Source organism: Atractosteus spatula, chromosome 11, assembly GCF_055471065.1.
Source record: "Atractosteus spatula isolate fAtrSpa1 chromosome 11, fAtrSpa1.hap1, whole genome shotgun sequence".
NCBI lineage: Eukaryota > Metazoa > Chordata > Actinopteri > Semionotiformes > Lepisosteidae > Atractosteus > Atractosteus spatula.
Genome location: NC_142716.1, coordinates 36,464,797 through 36,480,631, shown reverse-complemented (window position 1 = coordinate 36,480,631; position 15,835 = coordinate 36,464,797). Strand labels below are relative to the sequence as shown.

The 15,835-nt window shown below is 39.8% G+C and overlaps 1 protein-coding gene across 12 annotated transcripts in view; it reads left to right on the top strand.

The window, feature by feature from the left end:
- Positions 1–15,835, top strand: part of LOC148823956 (C-Jun-amino-terminal kinase-interacting protein 4-like) — a 77,952-nt gene that overhangs the window by 49,767 nt on the left and 12,350 nt on the right. For all 12 annotated transcript variants that reach the window (XM_088926624.1, XM_088926622.1, XM_088926620.1 and 9 more), the window contains 13 exons: positions 402–612; positions 2,615–2,708; positions 2,903–3,024; positions 6,627–6,684; positions 7,913–8,065; positions 8,990–9,041; positions 9,686–9,816; positions 10,595–10,651; positions 12,878–13,051; positions 13,169–13,298; positions 13,954–14,046; positions 14,278–14,445; positions 15,159–15,330. In XM_088926624.1, coding sequence (XP_088782750.1) covers positions 402–612; positions 2,615–2,708; positions 2,903–3,024; positions 6,627–6,684; positions 7,913–8,065; positions 8,990–9,041; positions 9,686–9,816; positions 10,595–10,651; positions 12,878–13,051; positions 13,169–13,298; positions 13,954–14,046; positions 14,278–14,445; positions 15,159–15,330 — 1,615 coding nt within the window. The remainder of the gene's footprint in view (positions 1–401; positions 613–2,614; positions 2,709–2,902; positions 3,025–6,626; positions 6,685–7,912; positions 8,066–8,989; positions 9,042–9,685; positions 9,817–10,594; positions 10,652–12,877; positions 13,052–13,168; positions 13,299–13,953; positions 14,047–14,277; positions 14,446–15,158; positions 15,331–15,835) is intronic.

Sequence of the window (15,835 nt, the reverse complement as noted above, 5' to 3'; positions counted from 1 at the left end):
GCCAGATTTAACAGATAGCCAGTCAAATTAAGGGAGAACAGAGACCAATTACTTGCCCGCATCGACAAAATAAATTGGCCCAGCCATACTGTATGACACAGACATATAAAAATTAAAGAGACTTAGATTTATGTATGTCTGTTTGCACATACATAAATTTGTGTATTTTATGCACATTTCCAATTGTTTTATTTAGTTACAAGAAACAAAGACTTACCTAAAAGTATTTTAGCTAATGGGATTCTGCCTCCTTCATGTTCATGTGATCTGTAACATTGATTTAACATTGATTTTGTTTTGCCTTCAGTTTTCACTTTGAGGTTGAAAACGGAGAAAAGACCTGACCCTGACTGCCTCACCCCCTTCTTCCATTAACTGGGAAGTGTTGGGTCTCGTTTTAGGATGAACTGTCCGACGTCAGCCAGGCGGGCTCCAAGTCGGTCACTCCTGTGTCCACTTCGGCTTCAGACGTGGCCATGCCCTCTGTGGACACGCCCTTGAAGGAAGAGACGGAAGGGTTAAACAAAAACCTGAACACCAGCACTCGAAAACCCGAGAGCAGTAAGAATATTGAGGTGCAAGTAGCCCCAGGAACCAGGTCTGTTTCTATAGGTGAGTACTTATTAAAGAGAAAGTGTGACATTTAGGTGTCTTTCTATAACAGGTGTCTTTAGGTGTCTTTCTATAACAATCCCCTTTCTATAACAATGGGATTTACTCCTTGCTTCAGAACATGCTCTTTGAAGAGATCTTTCAAAATGAACACCTTTCAAAATATGATTGATTAGTATATGGGTCTCTCTAGGTGTGTGAATGTCATTCCCAGAAGCAAAAAAAAACTCTGAATTTGTGGTTTGTGCAATCTTTTTGCACTCTTTCTTACTGCTGGAGCAGGGTTCTCATTTTCATCTGACATCAGAGGCTATGAACTTAACGTACAAAGCAGGAGGGTCTTAGGATGTCGACAAACTACCATCATCAGTAAGGATACAGTTATAAATATTAATGTACAGAAGAGCTCTGTACATCACATGCTGTTGTAACTGGTTTCGGACTGCTGGAATCTCTACAAATACATGTAGATGGTTGTGGGTGACTTGCAGCACCTTTATCATTGATGTCTCTCTAACGTGACAGTATTTATATACTCCACATTCACCAAACCCTGAGCAGGGTGGAGAATTAGATTGTTCCTGAAAATTTACCCATTAATTATCACACGTTTGCCAAGATGAATTGCACTGCATGACACAAAGGACTCTGAGCCATCTCACGTTTCTTGCCACTGAACGACTAGTCAGTATTTCTGACATGATTGGAGGAGAAATTAGAACTTTTTTTAATTCACACAAAAGCAGTGGCTTTCATGTTTGTGACCGCAAATATGATCCTTTACTTTTTTTTCTGCTGTCATAAATGTCTGTGTCGCCTGTGCTTTTATAGCAGTTAAGAAAACTCATTTGCAGTTTCTGGTCTGGTCACACCAGGTTTTCTGAGTGAACAGCTGATAGGAAATATGAAACTGCTGATCCGAGACATCTGTGTTGCTCTGTACTTAGGCATCAACATTTGTCTTAGCAAATGCAGAATAGGTAATACGTTCATTTCTTTTAGTTTGAGAAGCATTTTGATAATCCAGTCACCCTGCAGTGAAAAGCCTAGTTTCAAAATACTTAAGCTTTTATTCCAACATGGTGACCTATATGTGTAACATGTAGCATTCAGCGTTCTCACAACTGCAGAAATTTGGCAATAAAAATGTTAAATTGCATTACTCATCCTCACTATGATTTTCTTTATTGATGGGGAAAAAATGTTTTGCGCTCCAACCAATGTCACTTGGCTTGTAAGCTGTGATTGGTCTATTCAAAATCCATGTCCTAATTCCAGCATCCAAGTTTTATATTTGTTTTGCATATTTACCAAATTGCAGGAATTGCTATAGTTTTAAAGTTTTTGAATATGAATATAGCAATTATCCATACAATGCCTAAAGTTTGTGACATTTTCTAAAATGCTCTTATTTTTTATTTCAAAATATAAATATCAGTGACCAGTCTGCAGTGTTGCGTTTCAGACCATGTTCTCTCAGATATGTGGTAGGTCTAGTGGCAAGACTCACAGTACTGTATCTGTATATTTCATATCAATGAAATGCAGTGAATAACAGTCTATTTCCCATTTATTTTGTTTTTGGGTAGTTATTTCCTTCACTTAATAAACTGAAGAAGGAAACTTTTGTAAAAAACAGTGCTTTTGGGATAGAAAATCAAGGGCCCATATAAGCCAGCTAGTAGTGATGACAGCATTAAAACTATTAAATTATACAGGTGTGAGAGGCCTGAGGGTCTTTCCTCAGAAGGAAACTGTGAACGTCTGTGCACAAACGCACAGTTCTTTTACTTGCTGAATGTGAAAACAGCAGTGCCTGAACAGCAGGCTGCTGTCATTTTACATATTACCATCCTTCACCCTTTGTGTAGTTATAGTTCTTTAAAATACTACAAGAGAAAAGGTAGCTGGAAATAGTAGAATTTGTCTAAGTTATTGTTTTTCAGTGAGGAAGTCACTTGAATTCTGATCATATGGCTTAGTAAAGTTTTTTTTTTTGAAGGTCTGGCTGACAATGAGGAGAAGTCGGAAGTGCAGGCCATCATTGAGTCTACCCCAGAGCTGGACATGGACCTCAGTGGCTACAAAGGTTCCAGGTGAGGAAACAGTGCCTGTGCTACAGATACTACTGGGTGGTTCTCAAGTTCTCAGGATAATCTTTTATCTGAGGAATCGGGGGTAGCAGTTGTGGTAATAGGTAATTCCTGCAGTCTCCCTTCTGCAGGACCTTCTCCTATGGGCTGGTTCCTGTGTGAAATTCCAATAAGAACATCTGTTTCCCCCCCACCAGCACTCCAACCAAAGGCATTGAAAACAAGGCGTTTGACCGGAACACAGAATCTCTGTTTGAGGAGCTGTCCTCTGCTGGATCGGGGCTAATCGGGGATGTGGACGAAGGAGCTGACTTGCTGGGTAAGAGACTGAGGTGGTGAAGCTGCTGGGCTCATTAGGCAGATCCCTGGCATTGACGTTCTGCACAGGAGGCAAGTTCAGGCTGAGTGCACCTTTGGGTCTGTTGTTTTCAGGTATGTAGTAGGTCTGAGTAAACTGCTTGCTCAAAAATAAAGGTGTTAGAGGAAGAGTGAAAACTACAGGGAAACCCTGTTAAAACTATACATTTAGAACCGAAAACAGTAGTCTAAAAAAAGCTGCACAGCCCTGTCGAAAGTTGGCTTCTTACAACAATCAACTGGAGCCTATGAGCAAACAAAGAAGCTAGATGGGTAGAATGTTTTTTTTATTTGTAAACTTTCTTTTTTTTATTGGAATTATGTTGATAATTGTGTAGTTGAACTAATCAGCATTTTATAATTCATTTCACAATAGCAAGATTAATGGAGAATATGTTTCGATAGATTTTTATTTTTTTCCCCAAAAAATAGACACCAACTCTCAGTTTTTTGTGTTTGGAATTTTTATTCCCAGACTCACTAATAAGTTTCAATCTCTTGCCCATAGTAGAAATGGTTGTGTGAGCAGCAATCAAATCAAATGAATAAATCAAAATTTAATTCACCCACCAGCTCCTATAAAGAAAGAACAGTAGAATTTGGTGCCAATGTTTTTTTTTTCTTTCTCAGCCTTTGGAAGTTAAACAGTCACTTGAGCTTTGCAATGCACAGAGCACAAGTTCCATAGTGATTGCACCACTTAAGAAACTCATTCAGTGCCCTGGAGCCCAGGTGTCCGTGAGCTTCACTGATTCTCCATTCCACAGCTGGGCTGGGCAGAGTTTGGTTAGCACTTAATGATTCTGAACTGGGACATATACAGTAGAAGGTAGAGCAGAACAATGTAGGGTTTGCTTCATTTCTGAGCATTCAGAGTCCATAACATTTCAGTCTGCTCCTATAGCAATGTGTATATCAATCCCATTTGGAGGGTGCATATAAAATGAAATGAAATAAAATGCTTAAATACATTATAATTGTTGGGTCATAACTGATCCTGTGGTCATATCAAAGAACAGAGTTAGCTCACTTAGTAGATAAGGATAAAAACGGGAATGCTTTTTGGTGGGACTTCATGCACAAAATAGCGTTTGCTGAATGTTTTGCCTGCCTTTTTTTGTTTTGTGGCCTTTCCGTCTTCCTCTTTTTAAATCTTTCCAACTTGGTGTCTGCCTCTTTCTATTGCACCAGGTATTCAATAGATACATTAGCCCCCTTGTATGTTACTGGGAAAAGTTTCCATTGGGTTTCAGAACTCATGATAGCCGATAGCCCTTAATTCCAAATCTATAAATCGGACTTATTTAAACTGGATTTCAGATTCCACATGGTCTGATTCATAGCACTAGTGAGAATTCCATCAATGTAGTATTTTTGTCTTGGAAAACATAAGAAGCACAAACTAATCTAAAGGTAAAGTTTGTGACTAAAGAACTCTTATGAAATCCTTCTAGTCTTTACTTCCTGTAAGTCTGGTTTCAACAGTGCTGTAGAAGGGCTGAGTCCTTACCCAGGGGTTCAGAGAGGTCTAGGTTGATGCCCTTGTGGGCCTAGAAACCATGACCTTTGAAATTATGCCACTGAAATTCCCCCTGGGATGGTGTGTGAAGTTAAACAAGATTACGAGCAGGAGTTACAAAATGTGTTCGGGGATCCCAATTTGGGTTATTCTATCTACCTTTTCAATCTGTAGTAAGAATTTTCAAATGACATGCCTTATTTTAAAACTCACTTGAAACACATCTGTTTTCCAAGGAATTTAAACAAACTGAATTAAAGAGGGAGATTAATTACAAACCTTATCATTAAAAATAATTTACCGGTTGACCCTATAAATGTCTGCATTTTCTTTATGTATTAAAAGGTGACTTGTAGAAAGCACTGTTAATTACTAACTGATTAATTATTCCATTGGAGTAGAAGTAATAGAGTCGCCTTGATGGAGATAAAATGTTGAATGCAAGCTGCCCTGTTAATACAGTAATGAGAGGTTGTAAAAACAGTAAGGGCCTGTCTTTATTTTTTTTAAATCGTTCTGAATAAAGTCCAATTTTCCTTTTCCACAGCCAAATCTAACATAAGAATTCCATTTTAATTCTGTACATTATAAGGAAAATAAACCCACTTTTTGTTTTATAGAAGTCCCATCAAGCTATTTGATAAATGTCCAGTCAAGCTAACTAGGGTTTCTCTTTTCATGCCGTCTTCTGTGTTGGGCCTTTGTTCCTCCAGTGGAATACTCTGGTGTGTATACTTTGTCTTCTCTGTATTCTGTCATTTTTTTTCTCTTTTCTTTTCCTCAGAGTTCTCTTTGATGATTCTATCATATCAGTTTTTTTTCCCCAATTTTGAGATGTCCGCTGCAAGATGACCAATCATCCAGCTGTTCCTTAAACAACTGTCAATAATTCAGCTACGCCTATAATTTTTAATTCAGTCTTTCATGGCAACCATATGACACTCCACTACTGAAAAGAAAGAAAAATCAAAGTTTATAGCAATAATCCATGAAACAGGTTCTCTCTACAGTGTTTACTTTACAATCCCAATGCAAACATTGGCCTTGAATGTTTTATTGTTACAGGAGGTTGTAGGTGAATTGCATTACACATCACAATACATGCAGCTTACTTCCTTGTGTCATTCATGTGTTCATTTTGAAGTAATGAACATCTGTTCTTTTTGAAGTGTTTGTGACTTTGACGAAAGGATACTAGGGGTGTTTGTATTAAAATTCTGCGCTTGCAATTTTTTTTCTCCATTTTCAGGACTCAAATACCATCTGTTGACATTCTTTGATCCCTGCATATGTCCATCTCATAGCTTAAGCTTACCTTCCTGTTTTCTGTCTCATTGTCTACATTTTCTGTTCCCTCTGCTCTACATGGATTGCATGGGTTTTCAGACTGTAGTTTCTTTGGTAAGACCTCATCTGCTTCACTGTGTTCTTTACCTAAGTGTTTTTGAATCACATGCTCTGTAGAACAGAGCCTGTGATGTTCATGTGCTTCATGTCTGTCACTCTGAGACTTATAAGGTTCCTACCTACTGATTTTAAGTATAGCTTTACAGGATATAGGATTATAGGAGAATAAATAAGGGGTTCTCAATTTTTTGTGTCCATGGAAAATGTTCAATATCTTTCAGCATTGAAACCTTTTTTTATATGTTCATAAATGGAAACTCTTAATATCATTCAATATAAAAAAATTAAAATCCTAATTTCAATAGCAAAACATTACTAGATGATCACTGATAAATTAATAAATCCATCCTTGAGATGTTGCGATCTCAGTATTCAATGAGAGTTTTGAATCCACACATAAGGTAAAACTTACCAAGAAAGTTGGTTGGCAACCCAGCCTCAGAATAAATTCATTTATAAGATGGACATCCTATCATATCACTGTGTAGTTTTGACAGATGGTTTTGGAACCAGAGTGAAACACATTTTCCATGCCAAGTCTTTTATTAATATAAAATATAAAAGTCTGAGGAGTCTAGAATTGAAAATGTGTTGTCCAAAGCATCTTCTAAGGAAACATCCCTTTCTCTTTTCATCAGGTATGGGCCGTGAAGTAGAAAACCTCATCCTTGAAAACACACAGCTCCTGGAGACAAAGTATGTTGATGGTGGGATTGTGGGTTTTGTAGCGTTGATCAAAAAAATAAAGGTAAAACAATGAACAGCCTTTTACACTAGTACTGTATTATTTAAAATAGTCTTCAGTGTTTAATGTAGTCTTCAGTGTTGTTGATAGAAAATATTAAAAGCACTTTGCATAATGTTTAATCCATGGTTTTTATTGTAGCTGCACTAGGAAGGCAGCATGCAGAATTTGGCACTGACATCTGTGCGTTTAAATAAGGTTCAGAGCAGGAGATTAAAGTCCTCTCTCGTAATGATCACCAGCTGCCACATACAGTAGAAATTAATTCCCGTTTCAGAGCTTATACATTACCCTAGCACTTGAGAGCATCTAAGGTTCACATTTATTAGAATGATTATCTGTGGCCTTGCTGTGTATTTTAGCTGCCATTGGCTGCAGCATATTTGTTACTCTACTGGAAGTCCTTAAGAGTGGTTGTTAACCACAAAACCGTGATGTTTATGTGGGTCAGAAAGCAGCTCTTGGTTTATGGAAGCAAGTTACATTGAGTCCTTGAATTTCCTGAGTAGTTTTTTCTTTTTAAAACTTTTAAGAGTCGTTAGGGGGAAAGGACTCGAGCAGTAAAAACTTTTTTGCAGATCAGGTTGAATACAGGAGTTCACCAATAGCAGGTAGGCAGGTAGTTAGGGTTTTAGTCAAATGTCACACTATAACATTGGCACTAAATTAAAAGTGCCAGAAGAATTAGTTTGGGCTCAGTCTTCTGTCACCCAGCCTTGTGACTTGCTAGGTTCCTGTGTACTTGCAGGGTCATTTTGACAACTGCATTACTCGTCCAGTTGTTGCAACCTCTGCTGTAGGCACTGTGTGGTATCGGTGTATAAAAATAGCATATGGTTCTACAGTCCACATTCCTTGCCCCGCCTGTGATCCTTCAAAGGTTCAGACGGTGAGCTCCGGTGATTAAATTGTAAGGGAGGAAGTTTTAGAAGTCATTGTCATTTGTGAGTAAGGTTCCATAGCACTATATTCTGTTAGAATAGCACTGTGATTCTGTTATGATTCTATACCATATCTAGAGCCTGTTTAAGTCATGCTGGCCTTTTTGATTTCCCATTACAATTCTGCACTTTCTGAAGGGCCACCTTGCGTTTTTGTTAGGTGTTTTAGGCACATGGTCTAACACCCAAAACCCCAATGACCCCTGTGAATCCCCGTTGCCCTCCCTACCTCACACAGGAATGCTCTGAACGTGGTGAAGAATGACCTGATCGCCAAGGTGGACGAGCTGTCGTGCGAGAAGGAGGTGTTGCAGGGGGAGCTGGAGGCCGTCAAGCAAGCCAAAACCAAACTGGAGGAGAAGAACAAGGAGCTGGAGGAAGAGCTGAAGAAGTAAGTGCAGCTTCAGTCACTTCTGGCACACGAATTGTGCACGACTGTTCACTGCAAATGCTGAGGTGCCAGACGAGCCAATATTAGAAGTATGTTGGGCTTTGTGATAGTGTTACACACCAGTTAACCAAACCAGCATGTCTTTAAAGGTGAAAGGAAACCAGAGCACTTTTTGTGGAATCTGTATAGTCCCTCAGTTCATGCAGATTTACACAGCGTTGACACTCTGGAATCAATCCCAGGACCCCAGAACTAAGTGGCACACGTCCATTCAATCCTTTTTTTAAGCCTTTTTTCCCTCTCAGGATAATTCCAGGAATTAGCGGTAGGACATTTTGAGTAATGGAAGTAAAGTTAAAATGAAAGACGTCTCTCAAAAACTGTGTGAAGCTCCACTTTACTTCAGCAATTTAACTGTCACACCTTTCTCATACATGTGCTAAAACTGTTTTGGATTAACCTAATTTCAACTCCCTAATTATTCTGTTTTTGAAGAAATGTTGGAGTACCCTGTTCTGAAGATTCTGTGCACAACAGATGGTTCATGCCTCAGGTCACTGCAGGGAGACCTGAAAATGAGGATTCTCTTTATAATGCATCAATTAACACATCTTTTCCTGTATCTAGGGTCTGGCACACACAATTAGGATTTAAATACTATGTGTGAAGGAAAAACATTTACACATTAGTTTTACACAAGCCTAAATTAATATTCCCAAAAAAGTGACTTTTTTTTCTTACATGTGCAGTATTTGAAGCTAAAACGCCTAATTCATTATGAGTTTCATTCTCCTTTTCTGTAGGATAAAAATGAATATGGAGAACAGGTAAATGTGAAAAATAGTTCAGTGTAGAGTCAGAACGATAACAGAGACAGCACACGGTACACAAGGGGTTCAGATCCCAGAATGCTTTGTCTTACAGGGTGCGTGCTGAAATGGAAGAAGCAAAGCAGAAATCTAAGGAGGAGGATGATGTAAGTTTGACACGACAGAAATGTGTCCTCTTTTCCAAGAAAGGTTTTTCACATTTATGTGGTTTAGGACTTAATGGACATGCATATCTCTTAACATACAGAAAACAATGCATGAATCACAATGTGATTTTGTCACAAGTTCAATCTATAGAATTTTCACAATGTTTTCAGGTGTCATTGCAGTGCTGTATGAGTCAGGCAGCCTCCAAACAGTTTTGTTTTTGGCAAAATGATGAATAGTCTTTTGGTGTGAAAATCTTTAATTAAAGACTGCTAATTTCAAAACCTCTTATACAGATGTGTAGTGTACTATGACTTTACTGGGATTTAAAAGAAGTATTTAGAATTCTGGAAGGGACTGACAATGATAAATCCAGATATGCCTTCAAGGTCAAAGAAACTAGGTCAAGATAGCAGGCAGATTAAGGATCAGATTTGTGATGGGCCTCTCAGCTAAGAGTTGTGGGCTATCGTTGCCATGGCAGCAGTTTCACTGGGTACACTCAAGCAGATTGACAGGGCCTTTAGATGGTATCTTTCATGCAACCCAAGGAACAAGAGGCTGAGCTGCCTTCTGTTACCCTCAAACTTACCTATGGTCTTGTGGGTTTATGATCGAGATATAATATTTTTGTTCCTGCCAGAGCGACGTCCCCACAGCCCAGAGGAAGCGGTTCACTCGTGTCGAGATGGCCCGGGTTCTGATGGAGAGGAACCAGTACAAAGAGAGGCTCATGGAGCTCCAGGAGGCCGTGCGGTGGACTGAGATGATCCGGTGAGAAAAAACACACACTGTCTTCTCAGAACATCATTTAGTAGTGTCTCTTAGAGTCATCTTTAGAAAAAAAACTTAATGATGTATCAGCAGCCTTAGCAGCTACAAGATGAGTCTTTTTTCACGTTCTGAAACTGGGTCAGTCTTGGTCCCACTGACTCCTGCAGCTGACTAAAAGATGAGATGGAATAAAAATGCTCTGTCACCTGATGCAGTCAAAGGCCTCGAGACCAGACCCTCATAATTTTGTCCCAGCTGAACAGAATCTGCCAGCAGTTACGTTTCCCAGAGCAGATCTTGTACAGAACTGCATGTTACATTTGTCCCCATTTGTTGACGGAGGGTAGTGGCATCTACTTGGATTTGAGTTTGCACTACTGCACATAAACTTTGGGACACTGTAAACCATCCTTCACTTTCAGTTCAAACTTGCAGTTCATTCACATTTCAAGGTAAGCAATCAATTGGGATCCATCTGGTGGGCCTGGAGTAGGGCAATTGCTACAACAGCAGTAAACAGAAGGAAAACAAATTACTGCTAGGCTGTTTTTATCAGTGCAACAGAATTAAGATAGTTCTGGACTTGTTTTACTTTTTCTGTTCCACAGGTCTTTGGTTCATGATGCAAATGATACATGATGTCTGAAACAAGTCAAATTTTGGTTTTAATATACTCTTAGCTACATTTGCTAGACAAACAAGACTGTTTTCTATCAGCAAAATGAGATTAATGTGCTCATCAGTATCTTATTCCACTGTTTCTTTTCAACTGCCCCAGAGCTTCAAGAGAGAGCCCAGCTTATTCTGAAAAGAAGAAATCCAGTATCTGGCAATTGTAAGCATTTTTACATTGTTCCTTAAAACATTTTTTAAATACTTTTATAATTCTCATACAGTTCATTTTTTGTAATGAATATTCAAACTGCCTTTCCTTTGTTTTGTCTTTTGTATTTTTTGGTTGGTTTTGTTCTCCAGGATGTAGGTAAATCTTATTCATCAAATTCCTATCTTTGTGTGGTCACGTTCCCTAATAACCCAACTCAAGGAATACCAGCTTTGGGGCCGCTGTCTGTCTCAATGACTTCATTGCTGATCTGTCCTTCCCAGACAGCTCAGATGAATTTCTGGAGTCCAGCTAGAAGTCAGTGCCAAAATACAACCACTGCCCACACTAATCCATTCTGTAGGATTAAGAGCATAATAGGGAATTGTGTAGGCCCACACTCTATTAACCCATATTATTTAGTGGGAGTGTTTTTGAGTACTTTCTTCAAAAGTCCACTGCAGAATGATTGAGAATTACAACAGCAAAACTATATGAAAATAAGATTTTGTAGTTCTATGAAGACCCTGTCCCCCTTCATACAGTATGTTTTGTTTGTGTGTGTATAAGACTCTGAAGTACTTAATTTAAAAAAAGTGTTCTTAAATTGTTTGCAGTTTAAGAAATGTGATGGTTCAGGGATCGACAGGCATCCATTTAAGTAAAAGGACTTTTGTAGCCTTGTTTAAAAAAATATGCAGCCCCTTCCAATGGTATCCCTTTGTGGAATTTTATTTTTAATGTTTGGGTATGGATTTGGTGTGTTTCCTTTTTTCTTCTATTTTTTTCCCATTGACTCTGCATCTTTCAGGAATATATTCCTCACCCCACTCCATCTTCAGCCTTCCGTTATCCTGTTGGTTTAAAGGAGCTGTTGTGGTTGAGCTGGGTGTGGCAGTATTAATTTCCTTGCTGCTCAGACAGTTGTATTAACGGGGAAATTTAGGCTAGTTTGTGCAAGCCCAAATAAGAATTTACACAGGGCACTAATGTTAATACTCCTTCTCTTTTGAACAGTGCTGTTTTAATAACCAAGTTGGCTCCTGCTTAATGGTTCTTTTGAAGAACAGCACCCTCTACAGTACAAAAGCCATGTCTCGGTTTTGGGTCTTGTCTTAGAAATTCAATCCAGAAGGAAAAGTGTTACCTACTGATCTTCCCACACCAGTTACAGCAGAAACCTGGTTTCCCTTATCAGTACTATGAGTAGTTGGTCTTCTATTCCAGTACTGACTAGGGCTTGCCCTGCTTAACTTCTGAAATCTGACTAAATCAGGCTACAGGGTGACAACGCTGTTGTCATTAGTCACCTTTAAAGTTTAAAGATCTAAATTCGTTTTACTGATTTATGTGAAACTGGCAGGTGTCAGTGCACATCATTACTGCAGTTAAGTATTTTGCTTAAATATATTTGTGATGAAATAAGGAAGGCTAAGAGGAGAGCTAGAGCCTCAGTTGTCTTTTTCTTCCAAATGCGATAATCTTTTCCACAGCATCGTCATGTTGAATACAGTGAACCAATTTTCTCATTTGCTTCTAGCACAGGCGCACAACCTTGTTAATTTATTTTAGTTTTGTGATAGTGATGAGCATATCCAGATTAAAGGGCTTAGAAAAAGCAATTTAGTCGTCTGTACTACCGCTCAAAGTAGTAGTACGGTAGTGCAGATATTTAGTAGTAGTTTAATTTTAGTCAAGAGTCGTATTGTTGTGAATCTGAGAGGGAATAAAGTCCTAGCAGTGGTTGGATAATGCAGCAGGCAGATAGAATCATGTCCCCATTTTCCTGTTAGTCCAGCGCTTGCTATTCTTGGAGTGGCAATGCATGTTGTGCCTGCAGCGCAGTGCTTGAATAGAATGGCATAGCTTGGCTGCAGTGTCCTGGGATTTGCATGAAGTTCAGAAAAATACCCCAGCCTGAGCAGGAAGAGGGAAGGACTTTTATTTTCTCCAGACAAGAAAGGAATGAGGTCAGAAATACAGCTAAACCTAAAAAGGTTTTACAACTCATGATTTGTGGTTGGATTTGTGCACCATTTGAAGAAAGCTGGTGTTTGGGGAATCTTGGTCCTGCTTTTTAATCTCCATCGGTTAACCGTGAGGCTCCCTGGGGATGGAATTATTTGCATGGGGATGAAAGGTTTTCGGTTTCGTGTTGTGTGGCCTTGATCGTAGTTCTTCTCCTGTCTCTGAATTTCTGTTAGTCTCCTTGTCTCCTTTCTCTCCTTCCTCCACCAGTTTTAGCCGGCTCTTCAACCCCTCAAGCAACACCACCAAGAAACCCGAGCCACCAGTTAACGTCAAATACAACGCACCCACCTCACACATCACCCCCACTGTCAAGAAAAGAAGCAGCACTTTATCTCAGCTACCAAGCGACAAATCAAAAGCGTTTGACTTTCTCAATGAGGAGTAAGTACCTATGGGGGTGTTTGAGCTGTCTTTGGGTTCAGCCCAGAATGTGCTTTTGTTGCAGAAACTCATGTGTTTTTTTTCCCCCATCCTGTTTCTTCCTTCTGTCCACCTCAGGATTGACTCGGGTAATCTGGCCTCACGCAGAGAGCAGAAGAGGGCGCAGTACAGGCAGGTGAAGGACCATGTACAAAAGGATGATGGTAGGATCCAGGCCTGCGGTTGGAGTCTTCCCCAGAAGTACAAGGTAGGCAGTAATTCAATTTTGTCTTTTCTTAAACACCGTAATGCACAATATGGCACTCAGCATTTTTTATCATAATAAACAGCATGGGATGGAAGACTTCCAAAATGGAGGTGCACTGTCACTCACTTGTCAGTGCAAAAACTAATTGTACCTCGCCAAGAACAGTTCAATCAGAAACCAAAACTGCATAGTTTGCTGACACCAGAAACAAAACAAAAATGTCTACATTGCATTTGTGCTTCTACCTGTCCGCCCTGGAGCTCCTCCTATAGAAGGACTGTACAGGACTGTTTTTTTTCAGCATTTTGACCTGCATATAACCACTCGACTTTGCCTTGTGCCAACAACATGCATTTTATACTTCCCTATATATTTATTTAGTATTGGTATGGCCTTTGTTTTCTTTTTCTGACAGTAAAAATTTAGACAGAGAACTGTTTTGATATGTGTGTTCACAGTGTTGTTTTCTGGAGGAATGCACTAAAACATAGATAAAAATTGAATGTACTACTTAATAGTATATTGCACTTCAATAGGATTCGAAAAGCAAAATGGGCCCTGTGCTAACACTATTTGTTTTATATACTGTGTCATAGAACATTGTTTATCTACTTTGGTGAAATAGCCAGGCTTCTCATCTTTCTCCTGTCTCCAGGTGGCGAATGGCGGGCAGGCAGAAAGCAGGATGAAGAATTTGCCTGTGCCTGTGTTCCTTAGACCTTTGGATGAGAAGGATGCTTCTATGAAGGTATGACAGCAGCAGCAGCTGGTAATAGAAGTGTTGCAAAAGATGTGTACTCTATCTTTAGTGATGAAAATGTATGTCCAGTGGCTGAGAGTCTGGAACCTTTCTGTATATTGTCAACTTTCCCTGTTTGCAAATTTCTTGGCTTTCATTCTGGTGGGATTTCTGAAGTGAGCAGAAGGGCACGTTCTGTCATCTTTGGAGCTGCAGTGACCGGCAGAGTGTGTTTTGCAGCTGTGGTGCGCTGCAGGCGTGAACTTATCCGGAGGAAAGACCCGCGACGGCGGCTCCATTGTCGGGGCCAGCGTCTTCTACAACGACGTCGCGAGTTCGGAGGCGGAGAGGCAGAGGCAGAGGAAAGGATCGCAGAGCAGTCTGGACAGGCTGGAGCAGGAGCTCAAGGTCTGCTTTCCAGCATGAATCGGAGATCAGCGTCTTTGAGGAACACCTGAAAGAACCATCATCTTTTCGTGTTCTTCAGCATTCGTACCGAATCTAGGAGCTTTTTGGCTATCCCAGAAAAATTGGGGGTTTGAATCTTCAGATTAACAGTAGTGACCAATAAAGTAATGAAGCCACTGAAAGTTATTTGTGGGAACAAATTCAGATTTTCAAGCAGCTTTAAGCATAGTAAGCATCATACATACCTGAACTGAGATTGTATCAGTTATATATATCATCATCACTGTTATTAATAAAGACATGTATTTTTTTGTACCATAGACAAATTCTTTACAGTTTGTATTTGCTTCAAGTGAATTACTTCTGCATTAATACAGGGGTATGCTTCACACCTCTTCAGCCTAACTAGGCTGATCATCTAGTCCTATGGATCAGAAAAGCACTTTAAGCTCATACAGAGTTTTAAAGTTTCTGCTACACTGAGATTATCGTGTTTATCATTTTGGATTTACCATACATTCAGTTATTCCTGACAGACAGTTCAGCCGATGCAGGTACAAGTTGGCAGAACACCTGCTAAGTACGAGACGAGCATGATTAATTCCCGCATTGATTTTGTTGCTCTTGAAAGACTCTGTATTATCCTGTCCTGTTTCGAGGCGCCCCTGGGCCTTTGGAAGCAGAATGTCACCCTGCCTCTCTGTGTCCCCCAGGAGCAGGAGAAAGAGCTACGGCAGCACGAGGAGCTGTCCAGCCTGGTGTGGATCTGCACCAGCACTCACTCCACCACCAAAGTCATGGTCATCGATGCCAACCAGCCTGGCAATATTCTGGAGAACTTCTTTGTGTGCAATTCCCACGTCCTGTGCATCGCGAGCGTGCCAGGTAAATGTACAGCTAGCTTTCAGGACCACATAGAAATACATGCACGTTCTGACATCTCTTAAGATGACGTTTTAACAGGACCATTTTCCTAAGGTAAGGTTTCTTTTTCCTTTTTGCTTAAATTTTAGATACTATGAACAAAACAAAGAGAAGAACACACACCCCCTTAATGAATATTGTCAACTTTTCAGTAAACAAAAGCCTTCGTCAGGACACTGCGTCAAAAAAATAGAATATGAGCTGTCAGTTATCATGTCATAACTATCTCTTTATATTAATTTCTTAATATGATGCTCGTTTCAGCCATTTCCATTACAGAACACTGTCCCAGTCAGCTCCTCACCTGTGTTATATGGCAATCCAGATCCTAATGGAAGCACCACAGTGCCTAGTGCACATGCAGTGAAGACTGCACTGATTGACTAACGCATCTAAACAGTCAATCAAAACTGTGTTTCTCCTAAAACTCTTCACCATTCACTGCAAACATAAATTGAAACATTGA